Source organism: Heliangelus exortis, chromosome 21 (assembly GCF_036169615.1).
Source record: "Heliangelus exortis chromosome 21, bHelExo1.hap1, whole genome shotgun sequence".
Taxonomy (NCBI): domain Eukaryota; kingdom Metazoa; phylum Chordata; class Aves; order Apodiformes; family Trochilidae; genus Heliangelus; species Heliangelus exortis.
Window position 1 is genome coordinate 8,326,063 of NC_092442.1, and position 12,922 is coordinate 8,338,984.

Sequence of the window (12,922 nt, forward strand, 5' to 3'; positions counted from 1 at the left end):
ACATGAGGCACTTTTTTTCAGTTCACCTTTTCAAATAACAAAATGTTGTGAGAGGGCTGTGTTACTGTTATGCTTTAGCACACTTTTTAATTTTTAATTAATTTGTAGGGAAATTTCAAAGACATTTTTCTGCTTCTGTCTTTGGGCAAGGAGTTAGAATCCCTGCCTGGTGTCTCCTCAGTGAGCTGCATTTTATTTCCTTGGGGAGCTGTGGGATCAAGCTCTGCAGAAAACTCTTCCACCTTTTTTAGTTCATGTCCTAAATCCTCAGAGAGGCTGAGCATGTACCTGAGTGCTGACCTGGATTAGTATCATTATTACTTTTTTTCAGTTTTGTTTACTAACTTGGAAATAATGGCAAGGGAGTTGTAGTTTGAGAAGCAACTGCCCTCAATGTTGTAAGATTTTTTTACTTGGTTCACTGATAAATTGTCTTTTTTGTTATGTATAATGACTTGGGTCAAAATGCACTCTTATCAAAAAAACCCAAAGAAACAACAAACATAAAAAAAAATGTACTTTACCTGTCAGGTAGGAGTGTTCTACACCAGTTTCTATGAAGATAAGTTCAAGTGTTTGTTGTCAGCCTCCCTGGGAGAAGATTTTAATCCCTCCTGTGTGTATCCTCAGAGTTCACTAGAAAAAAATCAAGAACAAGTTTTCAAAAAAAAGGAAACATTTCACCTATTCCATCTTGCAATGAAACATTCAGGATCCCAAGGTTGTACTCATGTTTAAAATCAGCAAATTCCCACCTTATAGAAAATTCTAAAATGATTTTTATATTTTCCTGTGGTTAAAAATGTCCCGTTGTAAAATGTAGGAAATCTTATTTCTTTGGCATTTTGTTAAGTTGAAGGATTTGTTTTAATTTGGGATATTTTTTCGAATATAAATTATAATATACAGAATTCTTCTGATTTCATTAAGAATTGGGATATTTTTAGTTGATAATTTATTAACTACTTCTAAAGAACTGTAATGGAGAAAAGTTATTTGAAAAGATGGTGCAAAAAAGTAGCAAATGGCCTTATCATGAATTTCTTTTGTTTTTTTAAATCTTGCATAAAAAGTTATGTCAGTTTTATAGTTTGGAATTTAAATAATATACAAGAACAATGTCAGTAATTTACTTGCATTAGTGTGTAGTACTGAAGGTTTCTGCAGAACTGTAACAGAGTTGAAATTGCATAAATTTAATTTTTCTGCATTATCCTGGAGTTGCTTTAATCAATAAATAATGATATTCTCAGCTCCAAACCTCCCCAGAGAATCATTAATATTGATAAAGCAATTTTCTTGTGAAATTTATCTGATGGTTTTCTACAAAATGTAAATATTACATTGCTAATTTTTATTCCTCATTTATAGGCTTTTAAAAAAATAATGAATCATTGCTTTTAAAAGTTTGCTATTACCAGAGTTGCTCAGTTTTCTGTCACTGCTGCCTCCGAGCCTGAATAGAGAAGACTGATCCTGTTTTTAACTTTTTGGACAGTTCTGATTCAAAATAATTTTATTCTTGTGTGAATTCACTTTTCACATTCAAATGAGCTGCTTGTGAGAATCTTTATTTTTGTGTTTAAAAAATATTTTCTGTGTGTGTGGTAAACTCTGGGACTTAAGATGAGGGTAAAGGAAAAGCTGTGATCACAAAGGTTCACCTTTATGTTTTTTACCATGGCTTTGGAAAGAAGAGCTCAAATGTTTCATGGTTTGCCACCTCTGTTGCTTTTTGAAGTATTTCAGCTTCAACTCTGTGGATTTAATGAACTTTCCAAATCTGTTGTAGAGAGTACCTGGAATTAGATATTTTGATTAAGATCCTGGGTTTGAAAAAAAAAAAAAGATATAAGGGGATTATTCTGTTCTTTGTGTTTTGAGAAAGTACCTTTTGAATAGTGTAAATTGTATTGAAGGAATTAATTCCCTTTGCTTGATTAAGGAATAAGGTATAAGCAGCACTGGCATTTCAGAGATAGGGGGAAATAAATACTGGAAAAGCTGTTCCCATAGCAGAGGGAGCTCAGTGCCACTTGCAGAGCTCTGAAAACCCAAACTCAGCACATGCAGGTGGTCACGTTCTGCCCCTGGGAAATTCTCTCTTCTCTCAACCCAGAATTTCAAACTGTTTGAAAAATCTTTCCAATTGCTAGGACATCCCAAAGCCTGGAGGATGTTGAAATCCACATCCCCTCTGAGGTATATTTGGGTGGGGTTTTGCCTCAACTAATGCTTTATTTTTTTTCTTTGCAGGATTTTGCTTCCCGGGCTAAACGGGCTGTCCAGAACCTGGTGCAGAAGGTTGGGTTCTTTGGCATTTTGGCCTGTGCTTCAGTAAGTTCATTTCAGTCAATTCCAGGTGGGATGCACTGGGTTGAAATGAGTGCTGGGACCTGTGGCTTGGTTTTATCTGAGCCCCCCTGGAGCCTTGTGGTGCCTTTGCTGTTTCTGTGGCAGAATGGGGAAACTCCAGAGCTGCACGGGTACAAAACACAGAGAATTCTGCATCAAAGCCCAGCTGTACCATCCCTTCCACTTCACCACTGGGTACCTTGACACTGGTGCTTGAAAGAAAAGGAGTTTGGGATAGTTCTGTTTCCTTTTCAGCTCCCCAGGAAAGAATGGTGCAGCAAGGAATCTTTTTTTGGTTTTTTTTTCCCCCTTAATGATAAAGTAATTCATTGTATAGTTGAGCACACTGGGGGGAAACTTGATAAAAACAGGTCAGTTCACTAAAGACACCAAAACCTTGTTGCAGTGGGGAAGATTTACAGGAAATTGAACTAAAATTTTTAAAATTCAAGAAGTTTCTTTGTTTCAGAGCAGGGATGCTCCCTTCAGTGGGTGTTGAGGCTGCATCTCTGAAGGGCACTTGTACTCTGCTGCTCACTGCTCTGTGTTAGGGGCAGTTGGCAGATCAGGTCACACCCCAAATCATCTGAGTTATTCTGTTGGGACTTTCCTAGCCCAGATTATTAGCTGGCAAGACACAGCAAGTGCTGCATAATTTTCTATAGGTTCTGCTGGAACCAAATTATAATTTCTTTATTGTTTAGGTGGTATAGCTCCCAGTGCTTGGCATCTTCAGTTACAAAGTTATACACAGACTGAGGAGTGGAAAACTACCTGTATAAACCCAGATTGGGATATTCAGCAGTAGTAACTCTCCTAAGTCTGCTCTGGAGATGTTTTTGGGTCACTAGGAACCAGAGAGAGCAGCATGAGGAAGCCAGTTCCAGAGTCATGGCTTCATGAGCTACGAAATTTGTTCTCTTTTTAAGCAAGAGGTGATACAAAGTTCTCTACTGATGTTATTTTAGTGTTTTAAGTAGGGTAATACTGTTCCTTTGGAGCAGAAAAATATTGAACCACTTGAGGTGTAAATGAAACAGGGAATAGTGTGCCTGATGCTTCCATCCCACAGAAAATGTGGGATGTGAGGCTCAGAAATGTGATTAGAGCCAAGGGGGAAGTGTGGATCCCCTCTGATCCCATTCTGCAGGAATAACCACTCAGCTGATGAGGAATTAATTCCACACTTCTCTAGCATCTCCCTCAAGTTTCCTAAATTGTAGGGATGACAATGTTACCTGTTGGCTCAAATGGAATTAACCTGTGTTAGCTGGAGAGAATTAATCTGATTAGACTTCTGTTTACTGATTTTTTGGAAGTGTCTCAGAGTGCAGACCCAAGTTTCAAGCTGTTCTTTCATCTTCCCACCCAGCAAGCTCTCAGCCTGCTCCCTCCTTGCCTCTGACTCAGTGCTCTCCAGTCACCATCCTGTGAGCCATCCCTGCACAGGGTGTTCTGTCTGCCCTGTGTCCTGGGAACAGCAGCTTGTAGGTGGCAGGGATGAGTTACTGGAGTGGCTGGGCAAGGTGAAAAGTGGATAAATGGAGAACATGAGGAAGGAGTTGGTAAACAGGAGAGGTGATGTGTAAACTCTTTTTAGTTCCTGCTTAGTAATACTTAAACATTTGCTTAACTTCTTACCCACTCTGAGCTCCAGCTTCCTTTTGCCCATGGAGGGGCTCAGAGGAGGGATGAGGAATCATCAATCCACCACACCACACTTGAGGACCTGTACATGTGTTTAGGTTGAGGTTGGATGTGGCAGAGCCATGGGAAAAGCAGAGGGGTTCAAAGCTCTGTGTTCTTGTTGGAGCTGGAGGGGATTCCTCAGCCCCCTGTGTGCTCCCTGCATTCTCCCACAAGCTTCAGGGCTTCTTTTTCTTGTTGCTGTTTTACCATGTGATAATTGGGACCTTACTCTTGGATTTTAAGCACTATTCCAGTTGGGTGTATTTTTTATGATTACAGTACTGGCTTGTAAGGACTGTCCTCGCTGCAGGTTGTTGTCTGTCAAGCAGTGGCTTCTAAATGCTGCACAAAACCAAAATTAAACTGAATTTAAATCTTTGCAAGTTGATCCAATGAAGTCAGCTGAGCTTAATGTTGTTCAGTGGCAATGAGGAAGACACATTGTTGTCTGGAGCAGGATTCCTATGTAAAGGCAGCTCTGGGGAAGGCACAGAGCAAGTTTTAGCCCTGGAAGATCCTTGCTGTGACTTGTGAGAATTTGCTCTTCTGTCTTTGTGGGCTTTTTTGGCAACTCTGAGTGCTCTGTGTGTGTTTCTTTTCAAAAGCAAAGAGAAAACCTCACTGGCCTGCTCATATACCCTGATGTGGACTTGTCAAGTAGCTTTTTAGTGTGAGATGTTGAACGTGCTGCTGATATGTGGAGTTACCCATGCCCAAAGCATGCTGATCCCTCCACACTGACAGGACTGCAGTAATTAAATACTGTGAACTTACAAAAAAAAAAAAAAAAAAAAGCCTCAAACCAGCCAACAAAGAACATACTTGAGACCTAGAGCAGACTTGGCTCAGAAGAGCAGAGTTATCTGGCTGTGGTATAAGTAAATAATTTACTGGCCTCCTATGCCTGAGACAGATGTCAGAGGTAAAGAATCATTTTAGCTGAAGTGGAGCATGTTTAGAGACCGTTTCGGGGCATGATTAGAGACTGTTTCAGATTTCTTCCTATGCAGGTGGTGGTGTGGGTACCCATAAATCTGAATTACTGGTCTATAACAGCTAAGGATCAGCCCCACAAGCTTTCTCACAGACTGCAGGTTTCCAGTCAGCTGCCAACTTGCTATCTTTTATGGTCTATTTGTTTGTTTGTGTAATAAAACAACACAAATACTGCAGGATATTAGCCCAGGAATACCCTGCTCCTCTGAATTCCACACTCCCTGTGCTTTGGCTCTTTTCTGCTGCATGCTAAGTGTGAGGGTTGGAATGTGGATGCTTGCTTGGATTAATTTTAAAAATTTATTTTACAGATAGGATCGCAGTATCAGACGTCAAGCCAACAGCTTAACAATTAAAAACCAATCCTTTAAGTTTAAATAAAATGCATATGGTTAATAAAATGTAATCAGTGCTTCTAAACTGGATACATATGGCTATAAATGCCACTTTTTAATGTACTTTCTCAGATAGAAATCACTGGGGATCGTTTTGAACACCAACTTCCAAGAGTGATGAGCTTGTCAGTGAGAAAATGTGATAAATCACTCAAAATGGCTTTACTGTGGTTTCTGTGCATTTCAGATGGAAAACTTTTCATTGGCTTTCTTAAAACCCAGGGGTAAGGAGGGACCATGAGAATGGAATTGTCTGGGACACTGTCTAGCTAAATCCCAGAGACTTAAGTTATGTGGTGTGATATTAACATTTTTGTAAGTATTAAGGCACAAGAGTTTTGGATCAAGTTGAATAAGGTGAAAATGTTCATTTTTCAAAGTTTCAAAGTCTGTTGTGTTCCTGCTCATCTAAGTGAGTGCTGCAATTCATGAACTTCTTTCCTTTGCACTTCATAGATTCCAAACCCTCTGTTTGACCTGGCTGGGATAACATGTGGACACTTTCTGGTTCCCTTCTGGACCTTCTTTGGTGCAACCTTGATTGGGAAAGCAGTAATTAAAATGCACATCCAGGCAAGTAGATTCTACACCTCCCTTAGGGCTCTGGGGTGAAGACTTGGGTATTTTAATTTTTTTTTTAGACCGTTTCATTGTGTTACTTCTTAGTGAATTCTGGAGTCTCCCTTCCTGACGTGAAGTAATGGAAATTAATTTAGTGCAAAGGATGTACAATAAAGGATCTGCTGGGCTCAATGCTTAAGCAACTGAATAATTTATAGCTACAAACTAATGAGCTCGCTGCCTACACCACTCAGGAAATTGGTGGTTAGCCAAGTTATTTACCTACGGTTTTTACCAGACTGAAAGGACTTCATACTCATAATGAACTTGCCTTTTTGGGAAGTTTTAATTTCAAAGAGCACTGCAACTGCCCTTCACTGCTTCAGCAGCACTTTTAAATGTTCCCTTTTATCTCACTTGAGTGTGTAAAGGAAACTCCCCTCCTTTCAGGCCCTGCAGTCTGAGGGCACAGCTGGGTGGATTCTCCATCGCTCTCCAGCAAATTTAACAATTTTTGTTGCCCCAAGTCTGTGTTATTTTGAAAGAGCCTGATTTCAGAGCATGCCCAGTTTTTCTTGCTAACTCAGAACCTTACCAGGCATCCTGAATTTGCTCATCAGAATCTCCAGTTGCTTTCCAAAAATGTTTGAGTCCTGCTTTTAAAATGTGTCCTTGTTTTGTCCAGGGCAAGATGATTCCCTGGTGGCTCCTCACTGGGGGCAGGGTGGTCAGTGCAGTGCCATGTGCTGCATGGCTCTCTTTGGGGTGATCAGAACCATTTGGCTGAGGTTTTGGGTTTTTTAAGCATCTCCATAGGGCTGGTGCAGTGCTTGGGAATCTTTTGTCACTGCATTAAAATAGCAGAAGTTATGACCAGGATAAAGGGACTTGCCCAGTGCCCTGCTTAAAATCTTTCTTTTTGAACAGAAGATTTCAATCTTGAACCCTTTCCCCTTCCCATTGTTTTTTATTACTTAGTTTGACTTTGAACAGTCCTTAAACAAAAACCAATATTTTTTCTCATTTACTGTGACAGAACGACTTCTTCTCCTCACTTATTTTTTTGTATTACCCAAATACAAAATTTAATGTGCTCTAGGTGACCCTGCTTTAGTGGGAGAGTTGGACTAGATGATCTCTAGGGGTCATTCCAACTCTGATAATTCTGTGATTCTGCTATATTCCTCCTTTTAAATCTGTGTACTTTTTAGAATTTGCTCTGGCAAAATAGAAAAGCTAAAAAGTATTAATGTAATATTCCTTTTATTATTTTATTTGTCTTGTTTAGCTAGGAGAATGTCTGCTCTGTAATTTCTAGTGCTCCACACTCAGATCAGAAATATAAGTGAAAAAGTACTTCCCAGTGTCATGTACAGTCAGTAAATCATCTTATTTTGTAATGTGTTTAGCTCTTAGAACTCTCTTTTCTGTGATGCTTGCTTCCAAGCATGCTCTTGTGCAATAGCCTTGATTTTGTTGTGTATCTTACTGCAATCTGGAATTTGGGAAATGTGAGAGTCATGGAAAAGGCTTCTAATGAAATCTTTCTCAAGACAGGAAGCCAGTGACTCTGGTGCAGTGGCCATCCTGGAGTGGCTTTTAACTGACCCCTTCCTCCTGACCACAAAAATCATTCTCTGTAGCTCTGGGCACACCCCTGATGGCAGCTTGCTGAATGCAGTGCTCCTCAGATGAAGTTTCAGATGATTTGAGGAGTCTGTGAGAACTGTTTGTGCCTCTGGACACATCCACTCACAGCCTTGCTCACTCCTTGCTAACAAACAAGCTGCCAAACATGACCAAAAGTGGAATTAGCAAAGGCTGCTTTAAGAAGATTTTGACTTGAGTTGGAAGAGTGAAATTATGGATATTGGGATTTTCTGCAGAATAGGTTGTGTTACAGAATTTTTATTGAAATTTCTCTGTCCAAACAGAGTAATTAGAGCATTAAAGACAGTGACAATCTCAGGTTTTTGTAGAGACACCCCGTGGCTCTCACTGTGCTCTTCACTAAGTATTTTTTATGTTTGTCTGGAGCACATGAGCTAGGGGACTGAAATATATATTATTTTTCACTTCTGGGATTTGAAATGCATGTGTTTGTGTAAGGGGATGTGAATTTTTCTGCACGGTGATGACTTTTTTTCCATTAAAACATTGTTGATGGAGTAAAGTGACCTTGAGCTTCTGGGAATTGAAGTTTGGGGAGGATGTGAATGGTTGGTAACACAGGCTAGAAAAACATTGCAAGAAATTAAATCCATGAAGAAATAAAATATTAAACTAAAGAGCTTTTCCTTCTCCTGCCTCTTTTTGAAGGGAGTATTGGAAAAGAAAAATCTTAAAAGAAAAGAGAAGGGAAAAACTATGTGTAGAGTTGCCTGGTTGGAAAGGAACCTAGGTTGTCCTACCCCATTGTCTCTGCTTCCCTTTCCATCAAATGTTTCTCTAACTGATGTTTTCCTTCCTACAGAAACTTTTTGTTATTATCACATTCAGCAAACATATAGTGGAGCAGATGGTGTCCCTCATTGGGTGAGTAACTCTTTAACACAGTAATACCTGTGCTCAGCAAGTGGAAAAATACTGGAGGAGTCAAATTGTGCTGAAAATTGTGCTTTGCTTCAAAGAGCAAGTTTGGGCCAACACATAATTTAGGTTTTATTTACAACTTCGTTCCTCACCTCAAATGCTTCAAGTACTTCAAGAAATGTAATAGCTCCAGAGGTCAGATGGCCCAAATGTGCAGTGCCAAGGGTTAACTTTCACCCAGAAATGTGAGATTGCTCTTCAGATTAGAGATCCTACCCTTGAAACTGCAAATAGACAGCTTTTTAATGGACTTTCTTCAGTGTTGTAGCCTGAGCTAATGACAAAGAATGAAGGAACTCTTGTGATTTATGGAGTATCCCAGGATGGCAATAAATATGCAGTTAAAATATTGAATCTCTCATAAGATGTCAGCATGAGAAATCCTGTCCAGAATTAATAACATGTCCATTCTATTAAACTTGGGTTTTCATAGGAGAAATCAGAGTTTTCATAGATAAACTGTTCCCATTTTGAGAAAGATTGTCTTTTTGATTTTTTAGACTGGAATCTTTAGTAATTGATTACTATTTTATTTTTTAATTTTAAATCTCAATTTAAAACAAGAAAACTGAGCAAAACCACAGCTAGCAGCAGTTAGGGGGCAAAAAAAAAAAAAAAAAAAAAGAAGAAATTAAAACAACATAGTTACATATTGCCTCAGTGGGTTTGAATTAAAATTAAGCACTGATGATGAAATGCTAGATTTTTGCCTCACACCTACCTGTTCAGTCATGAAATTCTGTGTAATTTTAAAATCCATTGTTGCTCTTCACATTCCCTGCCTGGAAATCCAGCAAGTAACATCCCAGCTGTGCACAAGTTTCATAAGCTGCTTGAATGCAAACAAAGCCTGCAACTTAATTCATTGAAATACAGGAAACCAGATCAACTCATATGGATTTCATAAAAAATTAATTGTTCAAAGGAACAATTGTCTTCTGGGGGGAGGCTGCTGCCTGTTTTCAGTGCATGATCAGATTAATGTCAGGGATGCAGATTTGAAGTTTTAAATGTGAGTTTCTGACATGTAAATAGAAAGCCTTATTGCTTGGGTTTGTTTGGGGTTTTTGTTTGTTTTGTATTATTTTAAATTAGATACCTTATATGGATCCATAAATAAATTCTAAGGTGTTTCTGCTTTTCTAAGGTCTTTGTTATCTGGGTTAAATTAATTGACACTTTGCCACTCAAGCTGTAATAACTATTTTCACATATAATCCAAAAAGCCTTGTTCCTCAAGAGCAATTTCAGGGGAGGAATGGCTGGAAATAATTCCTTTGGCAATACATAAACCTGAAGCAGAAATGCTACACAAAGAAAAAGCAGTGTCAGAAGAAACATTCTGGGGCATTTCACTAATGAAACAAATCCTGACTTTATTGCTTCCTGATCTTCTCATTTGGTGTCTGGTTTGTAACAGACTTCAAAATTCATTTTTTGCTTTGAACATTATTTAAAATTTAAAAAAAAAAGAAAAGAGAGAAACGTGCCTACATTTAAGCAGCCTTTGTTAGCTTTTCTTAGCATCAATCACACTTGACAATTCACTGCTCACTTTTGATCTGCAGTGCTACTAGGTCAAGAATATTTTCAAAGATTTCCTGCAGATCTTTGAGCCAAAACTAGTACTTTTTTCCTACTTCATCTGTCTTGGAGATAATTTTGCATCAAATTACTTCGAATGCCTTCACAAGACCTCTGCTGGATTCAGATTTTATTAGATGGTTGATGTCAGACTTAAAAAATGTTCTCGGGAGACAGTAAGATTTTTGGAATGTCCCTGTATCCTTGACTTTTCTCAAGCTGTCTGCTAGCATTACCTCATCAATTTCTTTTAGAGGGGAGTATAAAACATGTTTAACAATAGCTTGCATTAAACCCCTTCTTATTAAATTAAAATATAGTTCTGGTTAATGGTCCCTAGCTTTATTTTAATCAAATTCTATCTGATACAATGACTTTTTTTTGCCTGGGAGATTACTCTTACAGGATAGGAAATGTCTGAGCACAATACTTTAAAGTAATGAGCCATATTAATATACAGGATAACTAAATTCTAGACAAAAGATTAAAAAGATAAAAGTCTGAGAATATTTGATTTTATAAGCCAAAGAGAATGCCTGGATTATGAGATGAATCTCAGTCCAAAAGCAGAAATGATTCACCTGCAGCCCATAGCTCAGCTGTTTACTCCTGTTCCTGGATGCTGCTGGCATCACACCCCAGCCAGGCTTCTTTAATGTCATTTAGGGTGATTTGATTTTACAGTTTTGTCCAGGTCTCCATAAGCAAAGGGTCAGAAAATACTTCTGATTCTAATTCAGTAAAGAAAGATAAGGAAAAGAAAACGTGGCAGGAAATTAAGGCACTGATAACCCCCAAAATTTGAAGGCACTGGTGGTAGTTAGTTTAAAAAAAAAACCCTAAGAAGAATGGGTGGTGGCAGCAGCCAAGGGCAGCTGGAAGGGACAAAGGGACATGGGTTGATTTTAAAAAACCTGAAGGTAGCCTGAGTCTTGAAATCAAAGCTGGAGAGGATTAGAAAAATACTGGAGCTCATGTGGTGCTGGTAATTATTTACCTGTTCTACCAGTTCATAGTTCAGTTGTATTGTTGCTCTCTAAAATGCTGGAAGAGGATGTTTTTTCCCAGGTCGTGTTACATTCCCAAGCTTTTGTGAGGAAAGATGCTGTGGAAGGGTTTTTCTTGTATTCTGCCACTTGAAGAAGAATTTAACTCACTGATCTCCCCTCTAAAATACTTGGATGTTGGTTTTAGGCCAAACCTAGCCCATTTCAAATGTTTAATTATCTTGTGTGTTGTGGGTTTTCTTTTGGCTCTTAAATCTTTCCATTTATTTTTTTTTTTACCTACAGCTGCAGGATTGTTTATGAAGTCACACTGAGCATATTGCTTTTAAGCACGATCATGTTTGCTTTGAAGTGGCAGTTTCAAATGAGGATTAAGAATTCCCAGAAAACTACTAAAGAAATAGTTCTCAAAGCACCCAGCATCCACAAAACTCTCTGCCATCAATTCTGGGTGATTGTTCAGAGAGAAAAAAAAAAAAAAAAAAAAAAAAAAGTTGAATTTTGTTTTAGTTCAGCAAGTTTTGTTCCTATCTAGTGAAAATTGAGCTAATAAATTTAGAACTTCAATAGAATGGTAAAAATTCCTGGTTTGTGTAGCATTAGACAGCTCAGAAGCATCTGAACTTTGGTGGCAAGTGCAATGCTGCATTTTGCTAAAATGGTGGCCCTGGTGTATTGAGGACTTCTCAGTGGTCATTTCTCCCCTTTGAGTAACTCTCCCAGCCTCTGTCATCAGGACCTTGCTGATTTTAAGAGAAGTAGGGACTAATCTGTTCAATTATTGACCTGAGTCAGTAAACTTATTTCAAGTTTAAATAGAAGCCAGTGAAAGGCATGTAAAAAAAATAAAAAAAATGCACAGTTCCTTGGGTTTTTAGAATTCGTTACCGTGATGTTCCGTGGGTGAGGTGTGATTCAACAATCTCTCCCAATCTCCCCCAAAATATCACTGCTTCTGAAGGGTTTCTTAACCTGGTGGTTTCTGTGGAACAGATTTTCTTGCTCACCAGCTCTGCAGGCCAGTCTGATGTGACTGCATGTCAGAAAGGAAAAAAACAGCTTTTTGGTAACAAGTTCTTGAAGCCTCGACAGAGGAGTTTGCTGCTTATTTACTGTGCCATAATTCTGTGCTTCACAACTTAATCTCAGTTGATTCCTGTGAGGGCTGTGATGTTCCTGTCTCAAAAAAAGTACAAATGAACTCATGGTAACTGATGTAACTGGAAAGTTTGCTTAAAGATTGTGTATCTTTTTTAAAAAATAGTTTACAATATAGGTTTGGCTGTTTCTTTAGAAAATAAGTCAAGAAGCTACAGCGATAGAAAGAGCTGCACCAGAAATGGGTGGTCCTGGGGTGGCAAGAGCCCACATTCTGTTGAGCTGGTGTCTTCATTAAGGGGTATTTTGAAAAATAGGTTCCAAATAATAGTTAAAATAAAACCTGTGTAGTAGAACTCAACTGAAAATAACCTGAAGTGGCTGAGAACATGGGTAAGTGAGCAGTGATTAAACATCTCCTGGAGAAATGCTTCTGGAAGGTTATACCACTGCACCTGACATTTCTTGGTACAATAAATCAACATCTCTCCTCCCCCAGGTATTTCAGAAACCTCTGGGACTGTGCCCTCACAATACACCCAGCACACAATAGATGAGCTCTGCATAAAAAAGGCTTTAGTGGCTGGAAAGGGACACAGATGTGGATGAAATCTGAGTAGGTTTGGTGTTGAAAACCTTCCTGTG

General features: G+C 38.7%; 1 protein-coding gene across 3 annotated transcripts in view; it reads left to right on the plus strand.

Moving 5' to 3' along the window:
- VMP1 (vacuole membrane protein 1) overlaps positions 1 to 12,922 on the plus strand; it is a 68,180-nt gene that overhangs the window by 44,376 nt on the left and 10,882 nt on the right. For all 3 annotated transcript variants that reach the window (XM_071764735.1, XM_071764737.1, XM_071764736.1), the window contains 3 exons: positions 2,257 to 2,337; positions 5,892 to 6,008; positions 8,470 to 8,531. In XM_071764735.1, the coding sequence (XP_071620836.1) occupies positions 2,257 to 2,337; positions 5,892 to 6,008; positions 8,470 to 8,531 (260 nt within the window). The remainder of the gene's footprint in view (positions 1 to 2,256; positions 2,338 to 5,891; positions 6,009 to 8,469; positions 8,532 to 12,922) is intronic.